This window comes from Ailuropoda melanoleuca, chromosome 4 (genome assembly GCF_002007445.2).
Source record: "Ailuropoda melanoleuca isolate Jingjing chromosome 4, ASM200744v2, whole genome shotgun sequence".
NCBI classification, from domain to species: Eukaryota; Metazoa; Chordata; class Mammalia; order Carnivora; family Ursidae; genus Ailuropoda; species Ailuropoda melanoleuca.
In genome coordinates, this window is record NC_048221.1 from 104,929,621 (window position 1) to 104,945,943 (window position 16,323).

Sequence of the window (16,323 nt, forward strand, 5' to 3'; positions counted from 1 at the left end):
TCGGGGCACGACGAACTGATCCCTTTCCAAGACGAGGGGGGCGAGGAGCAGGAGCCGAGCAGCGACAGTGCCTCCGCGCAGCGGGACCTGGACGAGGTCAAGTCGTCCCTGGTCAACGAGTCGGAGAACCAAAGCAGCAGCTCGGACTCGGAGGTAAGGAGGCTCCCGAGGCCGACCCCGGGGGACCCCGGCCCCGCGCCCGCTCACCCGCCCTCGCCTTTGTGTCTCCTCCGCAGGCGGAGAGGCGCCCGCAGCCCGCCCGGGACGCCTTCCAGAAGCCGCGGGACTATTTCACCGAAGGTACGTGCGGGTCGGCGCAGCCCCCAGTCCCGGCCCCGCTGCGCCCAGCGCCTCAGCTCAGGCCGCCCACGGTTCCCCTCGCCCCGTGGTCGTGCCCCTGCTCACCGCCCCCCTCGGCCACAGCCGTCCTGGAGCGCGGTCCCCGCCCCGGGTCCCCTGCCGCCGCGCTGTCCCGGGGGCCCGGGCCTCACCCCCGCCTCGGTCTTGCCCGCAGTGAGAAGGCCCCAGGACGGCGCGTTCTTTAAGGGCCCCCCGTACCCTGGGTACCCGTTCCTGATGATCCCGGACTTGAGCAGTCCGTACCTCTCCAACGGACCCTTGTCTCCCGGAGGAGCGCGCACGGTGAGTTCCTGTGCCGCGCCCGGGCGGGTGGGAGGCCGGGCCGGCGGGATGCGCCCCCGGGCTCGGCGATGGGGTGGGGGATGGGGCCCTCCTGGGAGGATCCCGGGCAGAACATGTTTGCGGAGTTGAACTCTTCTGTGGCGGCCGAGCGTTGGGCTTCGCTGGCCAGTGTCTGGGTGAAAGTAAAGTTCCTTTACATTTTCCCCTTCTGCTGGGGAGAGGCTTTGGGGTCCAGTTCTGGGGGTCTTCCCTGGCCTCCAGAATTCTTTGCTGGCAGTAAAGGAAAACTTGGATTTGTGCCGGCTTTTTTTGGCCGGGGTTGGGGAGGGGTCTCGCTTTCCTTCCTGGAAATCCGTCAGTTTTCCCTGGCAGTTGGGCAATGGGCCGGGGGAGGTGGGTTGGCGACGTTGCCCCCGACTTCAGTTTCACTGAGCGGCTGCGAGTTGGTTCCTAAGAAACCCAGTATTCGTGGCGGATTATTCACACACACCCCCTCGCTACCCCCAGCCATCGAGCAGGGGCCTCAACTGTTCTGTGGAGCTTGGGATTTTAAACTCGCCTAGATGATTTGGAGGGTGACCCGAGGCATTCTTCAAGTTGAGGAACTTGGCTTTTTCCCCCTTTGTTGCCGGCTTTTCTCATTTAAAGCGAGCGCTGCGACACTTTAAACCTGTTAATGGGCGCGCATTGTGTGCTGCGCGCTGGCATTTAGAGCCGTGATTAAGCAAATTGACCGGGCCCCAGACGACGTGCAAATGAGGGCGGATTCCATCGCCCCCTCCCTGGCCCTAAACTCGCGCCCCCCGCGTCGCGAGGGGCGCAGCCCTGGGCTGGTGAGGCCTTTGTGTCCCTGAGCCGCCACCTCACCCCACTCCAGGGCGGACTGCCCAGGTGCTAGGTCCGATGGCAGATCTTCGGTGAGCACCCACTGCTGTGACTGTGTCAGGCTCTTGCGCGCTGTCCCTTGGGTGCCACATGCGCCCTGGTGGTTCTCCTTGCTTCCCAGTGCCTGCCAGTTCGTGCTTGATTAGGGGGTGGGAGGTGTTGGCGCCTCGGGGGCAGGCCCGACAAATTCACTTTTTGCTTAAGCTGTTCTTAAATAGCGATCATAATTTGAGGGCCGCCTGAGAAATGCTGGGTGGTGAATGGGCACTGCCTGCTGGCATGGTACAGGGTGCGTGGAGAGTGGAGGCACTGCTGTGGATTCATTGGAGGCGCTGTCCTGGCCGGAACGGATGTGGGAGTGGAGGTAGGGGGCTCTGACCTGGGGAGAGGGGCGTGAGACCACACACCTTCACCTTTCAAGCAGGGAAGGCCCCGCAGCTTTGTCCCTGCTTTGGAGCACCCCAGGAAGTCCTGATTATAAGCTGGATATGGGCATGTGACTGGTGCCTTTTCTCATTCATATTGAAAGTGGGTAAAGTAAAAGTTGAGCAAAACAAGCTGCCCCGACTTCGTTTAGGTCTCCACCGATTCCCTTCCCTGTGCGCAGATGTAGCTCAGTTCGCAAGAGTTTCAAAAGCTCGCTTTTGCTCAGGTCCCTGTAACTTGGGGTGAGGGGGATGATCACAGAGTCCCATTTTTCCATTTACCATTAGATGTCTGGAAAGAGGAGTCTGGGAGGCATTAAGGTCCATGAGTCAGCAGCACTGATCCAGGTCCTGGTGCAGATAAAGTCACCAGAAATGTCCCAAATGTGACCAATCATTTCCCTCAAGCGGGCTATTCCTTCCACCCACCCAATTCTCTTTAGGGTGTTTTGATTCTTCCTCTTTGAACCGTGACTCTGACAACTGCCTGTCTTCATCTGTTGCTCCTCACCCCCACCCCGAGAGCCCCAGGGGGACAGGTTTTCTGTTTGTGTCCAATCCCTTCCTTCCTCTTACTACCTCTTCTGTCCTTCCTTCCTTCTTCCACCTTACATGTTCTTTTGCCTAAGAAGTTCCACAGGCTGGTTTTCGCTGGTACAGGGGATTCCTCATGACTAAATCCAGGCCTGCCAGGGAATTTTGGAGCTCTCCTTGGAGAAGCCAACCTTTCTCTGCCTGTCTCTTGACTGTCCCTGCTTATTCCTGCAGCTGTTCCCAGCCTGGGCCCATGTCACCGTTCTCCTTTTAAGCCTCCAGGGACACTCAGGTCTTCTTGCTGTCGACTTTTCCTAAGGAACTTAGTGTGCCTTGTCCCACTCCCATACATCATCTTGTCCCCCCGGTGAACTGCCCTGACAGAAGTAAGTTCAGTTTCCCAGTAGTTTCTGTGCCCATAACTGTGTCAGGCCTGCCTGGTTACGAAGTTCATTGATGTGTGGGGAAGTTTCCTGCAGTTAGATGAGCTCCATACAACCTGCTAATTTTGACCCTATCCTTGAGCATCATGAGCTTTTAGGAAAGCAAGTGAGGAAACACTTAAGCACTTAATTGTCTGGACTCTAAGGTTGAGATGATGCTTTTCCTGTGGATGATTATATTGTTGTAATTAATGTGATTCTCGCAGTAGGCAAACTGTAGGTGCAGACAAAGTGGCCCTCTGTTGGGGTCCAAGCCTGGTCAAACGAATGTAGATAGAGAGGGGGTAGAGGAAGGGTGGGGGCGGGTCGCTGATGCAGGGGAGGGGTGCCTGGAATATATGATCTGCTCTCTCTTCTGGCATCCCAGGTCTGTTTTTGTTTTACTAACACATTTCATGACCTTAGGCGTTGCTCCTCCAGAGCCTGTAAGTAGTATAAAATTGGGTGACTTCAGTTCTCCGCTGCTCTCACACTTTCTGGAAATACCAAGCCACAAGCAAAAGTTGGGATTGGCTGAGGCATTCTGAGGGTGTTAATTGACCCTAGGAATAGCAAGCAGCAGGACTGCAACACCCTTATCCCCTGGCATAATTCCTGCTGCAGTTTGGCCTTCTCTTCCCCATGCCTTACCTTTGCCCTGCACTCTGGCTTGGCTGGGAGGCTGGGAAGTGGCCTCTTCCTGAGGCTCTTTAGAGAAGAGGTCCCCTCAGCCTGGGGTGTGTGCCAAGCCTCCAAGCCATGATTCATTCTCCTCTGGAGCCCTGGGGACCCTGTGGCCTGTGAAGAGATGAAAAAGTGCCACAAACCGTCTTTCTCTCCTTCACGTAGCCACCCTGAAATTACACATTCGTTCACAAAAAGGCTTCGCAAGTTTACTCTACCATCTTGGTACCATTGACTGGTTTTTTGTTAGGAAAATGTAAGCCAACGTGGAAGAAAGTGGATGTCAAAAATAGCCTACGGCTAATAAGAGCCCAAACAAAAATGCTGAATGTGGTTCGGTGACTTAGCTATGAGCTGGTGGAGAGGAGTTGGACCACGACGTGAGTGCCGATGACATTTTGGAAAAGAACAGTTCTAGGTAGAGTTGCCAAGGGAGTCTACGGTTTTGGGGTCCAGTTTCTACACTGAAGAGCTCAGGCATCACCCTCTGGCACCTTCGTCAGACCAGCTCAACTCAGGTTCCTGTAGGAAATGGTTCTGTTCTCCAAAGTGTGCTCGTTTTCAGTCCTTCGTATCTCCTCCACTGCCCATGGCCAGTCTTGGTAGCGTCCTGGATGCGCCTGCTTCCTTCCTGACACAAAGGAACCCCGGCAGAAGTCTTTGTGTACAGAGAGAGAAGTGGTCTGTCTTTGGGAATTGTATGTAAGAGCGAATAAGTAAATCCTTTTCTTTTGGAAGATCAGTATAAACATGCTGCTTTTGGTAAAATTCTTTAAAGCCATTTCATCTAAATATAACTTGTGTTTCATTTTTTTCCCCCCTAAATATAACTCAGGGTTTAATGAGGGTTTTTTACATGGAAAGAGCTTTTGCAGGGGCCCTGCCTGGGTTGCTGCCTTTTGGCACTTGGGTTGCTGGGTTGATGGGGTGACAACGAGGGACAAAGTCTGTGGAGGGAACTTGTATGCTGTCCATCTTTTTGCTTTGGGTAGGTCAGTGGATCCGGCGGGGGAATGCCTGACTTGCTTTACTTTTGGGAAGTTGTAGGTCGGACTCATTCTTCATTGAGCTCACTTCTTGGGATTCTGGAGGAGAAAGTAAGCTAGGACACGAACAAAAATCTAACCTTTAACGGTGTTTCTGCCTTTACAGTGATGTGCAAAGTTACCCAAAGAATTGCGACCTAAAGAATAATGTAAATGATCAACTGATTGGAAGCTGCAATAATCCAAATATGTATAATGCAGCTATCCTACTTATATTCCAGTTTAGAGTCAGACTTTACTTTGCCAAACTGGGGAAATTTAGATTGGTACCCTTAAGATTAAATCATAACTCCTCACTTCATCTGAAATTTACTGAGGACCTGTCATGGGCAGTGGGGAGTAGTTTGAGGTACACCCCGCTTTGCCCTGCAGGGCTTAAAAATTGAAGTGGTGTTAATGCAGACCACTTGAATAGGAAGTCTCTGTTAAGAGTCAACAAAGTCCGGAGAAGAATTTTCAGAGGAAAGAGAATAGAAAAGTTGTTTTGGACTAGCATGATCAAAGAATATAGGGAGGGGGGCGCCTGGGTGGCTCAGTCGTTAAGCGTCTGCCTTCGGCTCAGGGCTCAGGGCGTGATACCGGTGTTGTGGGATCGAGCCCCACATCAGGCTCCTCCGCGGGAAGCCTGCTTCTTCCTCTCCCACTCCCCTTGCTTGTGTTCCCTCTCTCGCTGGCTGTCTCTGTCAAATAAATAAAATCTTTTTTAAAAAAAAGGGAATATAGGAAATAAAATCTTTAAAAAAAAAAAAAGGGGGCGCCTGGGTGGCACAGCGGTTAAGCGTCTGCCTTCAGCTCAGGGCGTGATCCCGGCGTTCTGGGATCGAGTCCCACATCAGGCTCCTCCGCGGGAAGCCTGCTTCTCCCTCTCCCACTCCTCCTGCTTGTGTTCCCTCTCTCACTGGCTGTCTCTATCTCTGTCAAATAAATAAATAAAATCTTTAAAAAAAAAAAAAAAGGGAATATAGGGAGAGGAAGGTGTTTTAAACTAGTCGCTAGAGTATGTGACTCTTGATCCTGAGGTTGTGAGTTCGAGTCCCACATTGGGTGTAGAGATTACTTAAAAATGAAACTCCCCCCCGAAACCTAAACTAGTCCCTGAAACTCAGTCATTCTTCAATTCCAAGTGATTCTTGTTAATTATAAAAAATATATATATAAAAAAAAATATATATATATATATATAAAACAAACCGTATGGTCTTCTTTCAACCCAATCATGAGGTAGAAGCCAGCACTGGGAGAGCAAAGGCCAAAAGTTTAGGGTTGTTTGGGGTAATATAGGTTATTCCATTTGCCTGGATGGATGAGGGGCCGGGGCATGGGAGGCCTTGAATGTCAGTGAAAGAATCCAGTCTTACTCGAGAGACAGCAGAGACCCATTGAAAGTTATGCTGGGAAGTGCTGTGACTGGTTTGTGTGCTTCGATCACAGTGATTGGAGAGAGAGGACCTAGAAGGAGTTACAAACGTTAGGAGACTCCTAGGAGTCAAGGGTGAGGTGAAAAGTGCCCAAGAGTATCTGAATGGAAAGGAAGGATAGAATTTTTGTGGGGAAGGGTAGTAACTGGCAGCAGAAAGTGGCTGATGTCACAGTTAACTCTCAATGTCTGAGCCTCGGTGACCTGGGGGAATGACTTCTAGGTGGGGTCCTAGTGTGCCATCTTTGCCTGCCCCATGCTGGACAGATGCTCATTGACCACTTTGGCCATAACAGAACTCACACAGGCTGTGAGGGGCTTTTGTTTGGAGGAACTGCTGAGTTTCCTTGGGGACACATGGGGTCCGAGGGGATGATGAGTGGATAGTTGAAATTGCAGCAATTGGAAGAGCAGGGGCCCAGAGAAGAAGGGACAGGATGCTCAGGGCAGAGAAAGAAGTCACTGAGGTAGCATGGAAAGGAGCCCTTGCCAAGGTAAGAGGTGTGCCTAGATCCTGTGACATCCCGGAAGCTGGTCCTCAGCATCAAATGCCACAGAGAGAGGGGCAAGAAGATGGTGGCGTGAAGAGGAACTTTGGGAATTTAGCAATTAGGAAGTTATAGGTGCCCAGTGAGACACATAATCCAGGCAAGTGGGGGTGATAAGGTAGGGGGGCAGAGATACCAGCTCAACACTGCGCAGCTGGGTTCCCGGATGCTGTGCTGTGGGTTGGTCCCAGGGAGTGGCCCATCCCGCACTCAGCCAGAACCCTAGACCAGACTCCTGCCCCAGACCAGGCTCCCCTTGCACCCCCTGTGTACCTTACACATTTTCTGTCTACCGTAACCTGGAAGTCATTGAAAACCAGACTCTGGACAATCTATTGAAGAAGTTTGGCTGCAACAAGAAGAGGGAAGGAAGCGGAGCCAAGGGCCATGGAGAAGAGTATATTTGGGGTGCTGGTGTGGGAGCTTGTTTGTGGGGCAGCAGGGTAGGGTGGAAGATGAATGGGGAAGAAGTCAGGAGGGAGAAGAGATAGGCCTACAACTGGGAAGAAGTCAGTCTTGTTTCAGTGATGGAGGATGCTCAGCGGTAGATGGGCTCCCAATTTTACAGACCAGCCCTGGAGTTGAAGATGAGGATGTGGAAAAAGGCAGAGGTGGACTTGGCAGAAATTGAGGGGCAGTATATTGGATGGCTAGATAGCTTTGGTGTTCTCCAACCAAGGGCCAGGTGGCAAGGGTGAGGCTCCTGAACGTTTTGGCAGTACAAGCCCTTCCTCCACACCCCATGAGAAAACCCAAAACCTTTGGGAACCTTTTACCTACATGTTAAATAATGAAATGTCGTGCATTGGCTGAGAGATAGGACATATCTGGGACATGTTTCCTCGTTTTAATGTCTGAAGCTGGCTGATTTTGAAGGAGGTTATAAATGGGAATCAAAATACAACTCATTTGCGTTCAGGGGCAGATACTGGGATGTGATAAATGATTGGGATGGGAAAGGACTGACCGCTTAAAAGCATGTAGAAAACTGCCTAAATGGGCTAATCTGATCTGTATTTTTGGAGGAGGTTTTTATATGTCCCATGCTTTATTATCTTCTCTCCAACTGGATTGGATTTCAGTTGAAATAAATTGCAGTTTCCAAAACCTTGGCATTCGGGAATAAAGGGAACACAAGGGAAATAAAGGGGACTCACCTCGTCCTCTGTACCCTATGTGCTGCTCAGTGAACAACTCTGGGGTGTTGTCGATTTCTTTCTTAGACTCATAAGGTGTTAGAGATGCTCTGAGTTACCTCCATTGACAGATACTTTAAAAGTTCTAAAATAAATGTCAGAATCTTAAATCTTTTCTTTATGTATATAGCCTACAGATTTTCATGGGAAAATGAACAATTAGTTTAGAAATACATTTCAGAGTTTGAAAGTAAAACCATAAAAATGTTTTCTTAAACATGGCCCTTTTCAGGAGCTTTTGGGGAAGTGATAAGGGGTGATAGATAACTTTAGTTACCTGGAGTCCTCAGGACAGGAAATGAACTCACACTCATACACACAAACTGTGCTATAGCATTTTAGAAATCTCAGCGGGGAGTAGGCTTCCAGATTCTCCTCCTCTGCCCCTCCCCCCATGAGCATGTGCTCGCGCGGGCTCTCTCTCTCTCTCTCTGTCTCTCGTTCTCTCTCAAGTAAACAAATCTAAAAAACAAAAGAAAGGAAGAAAAGAAATCTATTTCATTCAAGAGGAACAAGGCCCCAAGTGTTCACCATAATTGTAGAAAGTAACCAAAAATAAATATAAACAAAAAATTCCCCAAAGAAGAAACTACAAATAACAACCACATATGTGAAACTAATGTTCAGCCTTCTAAGTAGCTAAAAAAATGCTAATAAAGAAGAGAATCTTCCCCCCCCCCCCACCAAATTACGAGAGGTTTTGTCTTAATAGGACTTTTAAATGCTGGCAAATGTTTGGTGAAGAGGGTGCCCTCGTTTGCTGTTCCTGAAGGGTGTTCATAGCTCCGCCCCATTGGGAAAGCACTTGGCAGTAGCTCGGAAAACCTTAGTATTTCTCAAAGCTTCTAACCTGCTCGGAAGTAGGTACTTGTTGTTCCCATTTTGGTTCTGGGCGGGCAGACTAGTAGTAGGGGTCAAGTATCTTGTTCAAGGTCACACCATGGGTAATTGACTGGTGCAAAGAGTTGAACTTGGTTGTGAGTTGAAAGTCTAGTCTTCCCTTCCACCCTTGTGACTACGCACAGGCCTGTTGTAACCAGCTCCTCCTCCAATTGGGAGGACAGCTGACCTTTGCTTCTCGGTTCAGAAATCCTGATGTGAGTTATCAGTTGGGGTGGAGGGTGGGTAGATTTGTTCTGGCTTTACAGATTGGACCTGGGAATGCACCTTCCCAAATAAACAGTTGTCTAAGTGAGTGGCTGGGGCTAAGTTGTTCTACCAGCACTCTACCCCAGAGGACTTAAATAACCTTTAGTGGGCAACCCCCAGAAGTTCCCTACTACACATTACCCACTTCGGAGAGAAAAGTGGTTATCTACTCACATTAGCACTTTTTTGAACTTGAGGACAGTTTTTGCTTGTTGAAATCAGGGAGGGCTGAAGAATACACAAGTGTGTCTTTGGTGTAGAAGAAGGTGGGAGGAGTAAATTTGCTTGCTACCCCTGCAATTTGTATTACAACATAGTTTGGTTAATAAACCAAGCTCTGGTGAACCAAGCATGCAAATATTATTCCCTTATTGTTTATTTTATAAAATACCGCATAAATTGGTTGCCTTTTTAAAGCTCTCTAAGTTAAAAATCAGTCCCAGCCATTTATAACTATTTCAGTAAATTGACTATTAAAGGAATAAATACTGAACATTTACACAGAGGATCATTTTAAGAATTGCAGAGAAGGTATTAGTCTCCTCCCTACTCACCTTTGTCTGTGTGGGAGGGTGTGGGTATAAAATAGTTTGAAATTAGGATTCGGGTCATTCAGTGCTTTTTCCTTCACTTCCCAAATTATCTTTCAGGTGGTCTCTTTCTGAAAACAATAGCATGGTGGGAAGATTAACAGGAGGGGCTTCTGAGTATGGCTGGTAGAAGTTGGGGAGGCACTTGGGGCCCTAGCTAAGCCCTTCTGGAGATCTGGGTATTGCAAGACACTGAATCTTAATGAGATAAATGCCTTATACCTGATACAGTCAATCGGTTCATTATTTATAGGAACATCTATTAAAAAAATATGTGGAAAACAAAAAGACATGAATATAAGAGATAGTAAAAAGATAGCTGGGCCTAGGGACATCTGGCTGGTTCAGTCAGTGGAGCACGTGAGTCTTGATCTCAGAGGCAGGGTTGTGAGTTCAAGTCCCATGCTGGGCATAGAGCTTACTTTTTTTTTTTTTTTAAGAATTTTTATTTATTTATTTATTTGAGAGAGAGACAGGGAGAGCACAAGCAGGGGAAGGGGCAGAGGCGGAGGGAGAAGCAAGACTCCCTGCTGAGCAGGGATCAATGCAGGGCTCAATCCCAGGACCCCGGGATCATGATCTGAGCTGAAGGCAGATGCTTAACTAATAACTAAGGCTCTCAGGCACTCCTAGAGCTTACTTAAAAAAAAAAAAAAAGTTGGATCTAACAATGAGGAAGAAAAACAAAAGAAGTAGGAATAAGTGGTGTGAAAAGCTGATCAGTTTACAAGTCCAGATTTGTTGGCAGTAGTGATCTCTGATGTTTGGGACCACATTCTTCTCCGTAAATTCCCAAAAGGATAAATCGGGGTCGCTAAGGTCAGATGGACTTACAACATGTACCTGCTAAGGGCGGGTTGGGTGTTCCTCCCTGAGATTCTTGTGCAAGGACCCTGCCTGGGTACCCGGGTAGCCCTCTGAGCTGGATGGGAGCATCCCACGAGCTCAGGGAGATTGTGAGCTCACCCAGGATCAAACAGTTGGATGGCAGCAGGACTGGGTTCATCGGCATCATTGGGCTTTCCTCTCTCCCCTACTTGGGGGAACCTACAGCGAGCCCCACAGTGCTACAGAGAAACTGCACTCAAAATACTTTGTTACTAAACCGTAATACCGGACTCATGATAAGTGACTCACAGACATTTGTTGAATGTTGACGGCATGAATATTTAAACGTCAACATTTTAAAAAACAGCCCTGTAGGCGCCGGCTGTGTTCTGGGGCACTCTGTCACACTGCGTACAACTGTTGGCACATGAGATGCTCGCACGTCTGATCTCATCATCTGTTTTATCCTGGAGGAAGCGGAGACAGTGTAAGTGAGGGGCCCAGAGTCACTGCTCTGGAAAGCGTTAGAGCCATCATTCCAGCCACAGTGCTAGAGTGCCCCTCTCCAGAGAGTTGACCACCACATTAAAGTGAAAATGCCATGTGGAACAGGCACAAAGAAATGGTGTGTACGAATGAGAGAGGAGTGAGGAATAACATGTCTGTATTTATTCGTTTTGGTGGCATGTCCACCCCTTTCCCTTAGAGGGACTTTTAATCCCTACTTATGCCTGGGGTAGTCAGAGCTTTAATGTCTGGTCCCTTCACAGTTTCAGAAAGAGTGTTCAGTGTTGTCTCGATCTTTCTTTGCTTTTCTATTCTCTCCAGCTCCATTTATTCTGTTCCCTCTGATTTCCCTTGTGTTTTTCTTCTCACATCTTGAGGTGGTAGAGTTGTTTCCTTAGGTACCATGATATAAAATACTGTAGGAGTGTCTTTTGACTTGGTCTGGAGCCCGCTTCCGACTCCTGACCAAGTCCCACTTGCTTGTGTATGCATGAATAGTCTTTTCTTTTTTAAGATTTTATTTTCAAGCAATCTCTACATCCAATGTGGGGCTCGAACCCAGGACTCCTAGATCAGGAGTCGTATGCTCCACCAACTGAGCCAGCCAGGTGCCCCTGAGTATTATTATTATTATTATTTTTTAAGATTTTATTTATTTATTTGAGAGAGAGAGAGCACATGTGGGCAGAGGGGCAGAGGGAGACACAGACTCCCCGCTGAGCGGGGAGCCCCGGATGTGGGGCTCTGTCCCAGGACCCTGAGATCATGACCTGAGCCAAAGGCAGACTCTTAACCGACTGAGCCACCCAGTTGCCCTGAATATTATTTTCTGTGTAAATTGGATGTAGTCTTTGCTTATTAATTATGTTATCTATTTAACTGTTTCCTAGGAGGACCGCAGAGAGGAGAGGTAGAATATTAGAGTAGGAGTGTTAAAGATACATGATGTGAAAACACTGTACAACATAAGCTTTTCTGTTATAAAATGCTCATCAGGGAGGGAGACTCTGGTGCTGAATTCTGGAGTGGGAAGTGGATCATGATGGCAAGGCTCTCGAAAGGAGAGTTAGCTCAGGGAGGGGATGGGATGGTGAGAGCAACTGGAGTTCGAGAGAGCCCCTTAAACGCACTTGCTTTTGCTTGGTACCGAAGGAGGAGAGAGGAACGAAGGAGGAGAGAGGAACGAGGAACGAGGAGCAGATCCCTCCCGCAGACAGGCCACTCCTCCTCCTTGGGGAGGCAGTATGGCTAAAGGGGTCTGGGACTTGCGTTTGGCCACGGTTGGCCTGCCCTTGAAGCCCAGCCCAGCCCCGATCTGGCTCCATGCCCCAGTATCGTAGGGTGCTCTTCGGCAAAATGGGGATAATGGTGTATTTGAAGGTTACTGAATTAACATTTTGGCGGAATAGACAGCACTTTAAAACCAGGATTTGCACAAGACTAAAAGTAAATGCATCATAGAATGAATCTGTGGGATATAAAAAGAAATGAGTAATGTCATCCAGATAATTTATAGTATTATTACAACTTTATTAAGAAGTTTAGTGGCCAAAAACTTTAAGCAATATCTTAATAAGTGGATGCTTTCTTGCAGTATTTTAAAATATTTTTATAGGAAATGATTAAATGGTGGAGTCTCGGGAGGACCAGAAATGCTTCTACAAAAGTAATTGGCACATCAAATTTCAGTTCTTAGTGCAGATTTTGATTTATATGGTTATCAGTTACCTTTGGGAAGAGTTACAGATCACTGTAACAGAATTGCCAGTTTGTGTGAATTCTTAATCAAATAGCTGTCAACAGAATGATATATATACTGTTGGTTCATATATTTGGAATATATATGTTAATTAATTTTAACTTTTTACTTTGAGATAATTTCAGACACAGAGAAAGTACAAAATAGTACAAAGATTCCCACATATTTTCCTCTAGATTTCCCCAAACATTAGTATTTACTATATTTTCTTTATCTTTTCTCTTGTTCCATAACTTTTTTTCTGAGCCATTTGAGAGTAAGTTGCAAATACAGTGCTCCCTTACTCCTAGGTAACTTCACTCCTATGTCCTACCACCAAAGACAATCACCACAATGTGGTTATCAAATCTAGAAATTAACATAGACCTGTTGTCTATAGACCTTATTCAGATGTTGCTGCTTGTCTTCAAACTGTCTTTTGTAGCAAAAGAAAACATTTAAAAGAATTTGGGGGGCACTTGGCTGGCTCAGTCCATGGAGCGTTTGACTCTTGATCTCAGGGTTGTGAATTCAAGGCCTACATTGATGTAGACATTACTTAAAAATAAAATCTTCAAAAAAAAAAAAAAAAGAATTTGGGGGAAGGGTCCAGATGAGCCAAGGTCATGTGTTAAACTTGGTTGTATCTGTTTGGTGTCCTTCAGTTTAGTACAGCTCTTCAGTTTGTCTTATGTCTCTTATGTTCTTCACTTTTGAAGATTACAAGCCATTTATTTTGTAGAAGAAAAATGCCAACATTTTTTTCAAATGTTTCTTCATGAATAGATTCAGGTTCTTTATTTAGGCAGGAAAACTACGTGGTTGCTACCGTGTCCTTCTCTGCTTCTCACGAGATACCATCTATTTTTCGCACTACAGTGGATGTTAGTTTTGATCACTTGGTAAAAATTACATCTGCCAGGTTTCTCCAAGGAAGTTAACTATTTTTCCTCTTTGTAATTAATAAGTGTCTTGTGGGAAGATACTTTCTGACTCTGTAAATAACCCGTTTCTCATCAAACTTTCTTCCATTGTTTTTAGTATCCATTGATGTTTCTTGCCAAAAATAGTTATTACTCTGTTGTGGCCAAATTGATGGTCACATTTTGGAAGTTTGACATTGTAGTGGGAGAATAATAATTTCACGACTCTCTAAGTGCCTAGATTGTTTCTGTGATGCCCCCCCCCCCATTTGTGAATACTGAATAGATGAAGGAACAAGATCTTTTCAGTCCGTGGGGGACCAAAAAAAATGAGTGTTGGTTTTTTGTTTTTTTCTTAAGACAGTGTCTTCTTTTCATAGTTTTCACCATCTTTATTATGCCTGGATCATAGGTGATTTATCAAGAAAGTGCAGTACATGATTTTTGAAATCCTGTGAAATATTGAGGTAGAAAAGTTGACATTCTGCTCTGCACTCTTCATAGGATGAAAAGAACTTCCTAATTAGGTTTTTATCTGATGACTCCTGTGGAGTTCTCACAGTCTGGATTTTGTTAAATGCAGCCCTACGATGTCCTGTAACATGTTTTTCTATCCCTTGTAGTTCCTGAAAATTGTTAGCTGGGTTTGGATTCTTTCCTTTTCTTTTTTTTTTCTTTTTTAAATTTGAGAATCTAATTGGCTTTGTTAATTGATTTATGATTCAGGCAGCATCCCATCCAGCAAGTAGGGGGAGTTCCCTGGATTTAGATTCTTTTTTTTTTTTTTTAAAGATTTTATTTATTTATTCGACAGAGATAGAGACAGCCAGTGAGAGAGGGAACACAAGCAGGGGGAGTGGGAGAGGAAGAAGCAGGCTCATAGCGGAGGAGCCTGATGTGGGGCTCGATCCCATAACGCCAGGATCACGCCCTGAGCCAAAGGCAGACGCTTAACCGCTGTGCCACCCAGGCGCCCCCCCCGGATTTAGATTCTTGATCAAGCTTCAGGGTTCTCTCTCTCTCTTTTCCTCTCTCCTTTTAAATTTATTTTTCAAAGTCGCTTTCATAGATGATGTCCTTATATTACGAGACACTGGAGGTCTGGTTGTGAAATTAGCAGCCACCAATGATCATCATTCACATCCATTACCTCATCAGCAGTTTCGAAGTGGTGATAGTCTGTGTCTTTCCTTCTTCATCTATCAGCTATACTATTTTTTTAAAGATTTATTTATTTACTTTAGAGAGGAAGAGCACAAGTGAGCATGAGCAGGGAGAGGGGCAGAGGGAGAGGGAGAGGGAGAGGATCCTCAGGCAGACACTTTGCTGAGTGCAGAGCCCAATTCAGGGCTCAATCCTAGAGCTGAGACCTGGAGATCGTGACCTGAGCTGAAATTAAGAGTCAGATGCTTAACCAACAGAGCCACCCAGGGGCTCCTCATCTATACTATTTATTTTATTTTATTTTATTTTATTTTATTTTATTTTATTTTTTTATTTTATTTTATTTTTTTTTTATTTTATTTTATTTTATTTTATTTTATTTTATTTTATTTTATTTATTTGTCAGAGAGTGAAAGATCACGAGCAGGGGTGGAGGGATAGAGGGAGAAGCAGATTTCCCGCCAAACAGGGAGCCGGATCCCAGGAATCTGGGATGGTGACCTGAGCCGAAGGCAGACGCTCAACCAACTGAGCCACCCAGGTGCCCTGTACTACTTTTTATTTTTATTTTTTTAAAGATTTTATTTATTTATTCGACAGAGATAGAGACAGCCAGAGAGAGAGGGAACACAAGCAGGGGGAGTGGGAGAGGAAGAGGCAGGCTCATAGCAGAGGAGCCTGAGGTGGGGCTCGATCCCAGAACGCCGGGATCACGCTCTGAGCCAAAAGCAGACGCTTAACGACTGAGCGACCCAGGCGCCCCCCTGTACTACTTTTTAAAAGAGAAACTGTCCCTCATGAACTATTAGTTACCTTAGATCAAAGGTCAGCAAACTGAAGTACACAGGCTAAATCCAGCCTGCTACTTATTTTTATAAATGAAGTTTCATTAGAATACAGCCAGGCCCATTCGTTTGCATATTGTCTCTGGCGGTCTTTGCAATGCAAGGGCTCAGGTGAGTAGTTGCCATTGAGTCTGTATTAGGCCCACAGAACTGACAAGGTCTGGCCCATTATAGGAAAAGTGTGCAGACCCCTGTAGGTCATATTGGGAAAGCAGTTTAAATGCGTGATTCCTTCCCTTTATTTACTGGTTTTCCATTTGGTTTCTTAAAATCTGCAAAAGTGACCAGTGAAATTATGTGTTTAAATATTACGAACTCATGGATTTTAACCTATTTCATGTGTTTCAGTCCATTTACCAGTATTATTCTTCTTGATACTCCAGTTATTTCATCTTAAGCTGGTGGAAGCCTCTTCACGTTGGCTCCCGAGTCCTTTTGACACAATCCTAGTGGTCTTTGATGCTTCCCTGCTTACTGTTACGAGAGACATTCTAGGCTCATCCTGTGCTTCTCGCCCTCCCAGATCAGCTATTTTCCAGAAGGAGCTCTGATTCCTTTTCGTGAATTGTGTTATTTAGAGAAACAAAGTCTGAATGCTAACAGTGCATATGTAGTTTCTAAAGGTTGTTCTCTTTAATGTTATGAGCACACCACATAATTCTATAGAGTTTAGAAGTAGAATATAGTGTATCTATTATAATATAAAAACATTGATAAACACTTGCTCAAAAAGTATATACTGTTCTGGGGCGCCTGGGTGGCACAGCGGTTAAGCATCTG

General features: G+C 46.3%; 1 protein-coding gene across 1 annotated transcript in view; it reads left to right on the forward strand.

Moving 5' to 3' along the window:
• Positions 1-6: 6 nt before the first annotated feature.
• The window catches only part of TCF7L1 (transcription factor 7 like 1), a gene marked incomplete at its 5' end in the record, with an annotated part of 151,640 nt that continues 135,323 nt past the window's right edge, over positions 7-16,323 (forward strand). The window contains 3 exons of the mRNA XM_034659454.1: positions 7-153; positions 237-300; positions 515-642. Coding sequence (XP_034515345.1) covers positions 7-153; positions 237-300; positions 515-642 — 339 coding nt within the window. The remainder of the gene's footprint in view (positions 154-236; positions 301-514; positions 643-16,323) is intronic.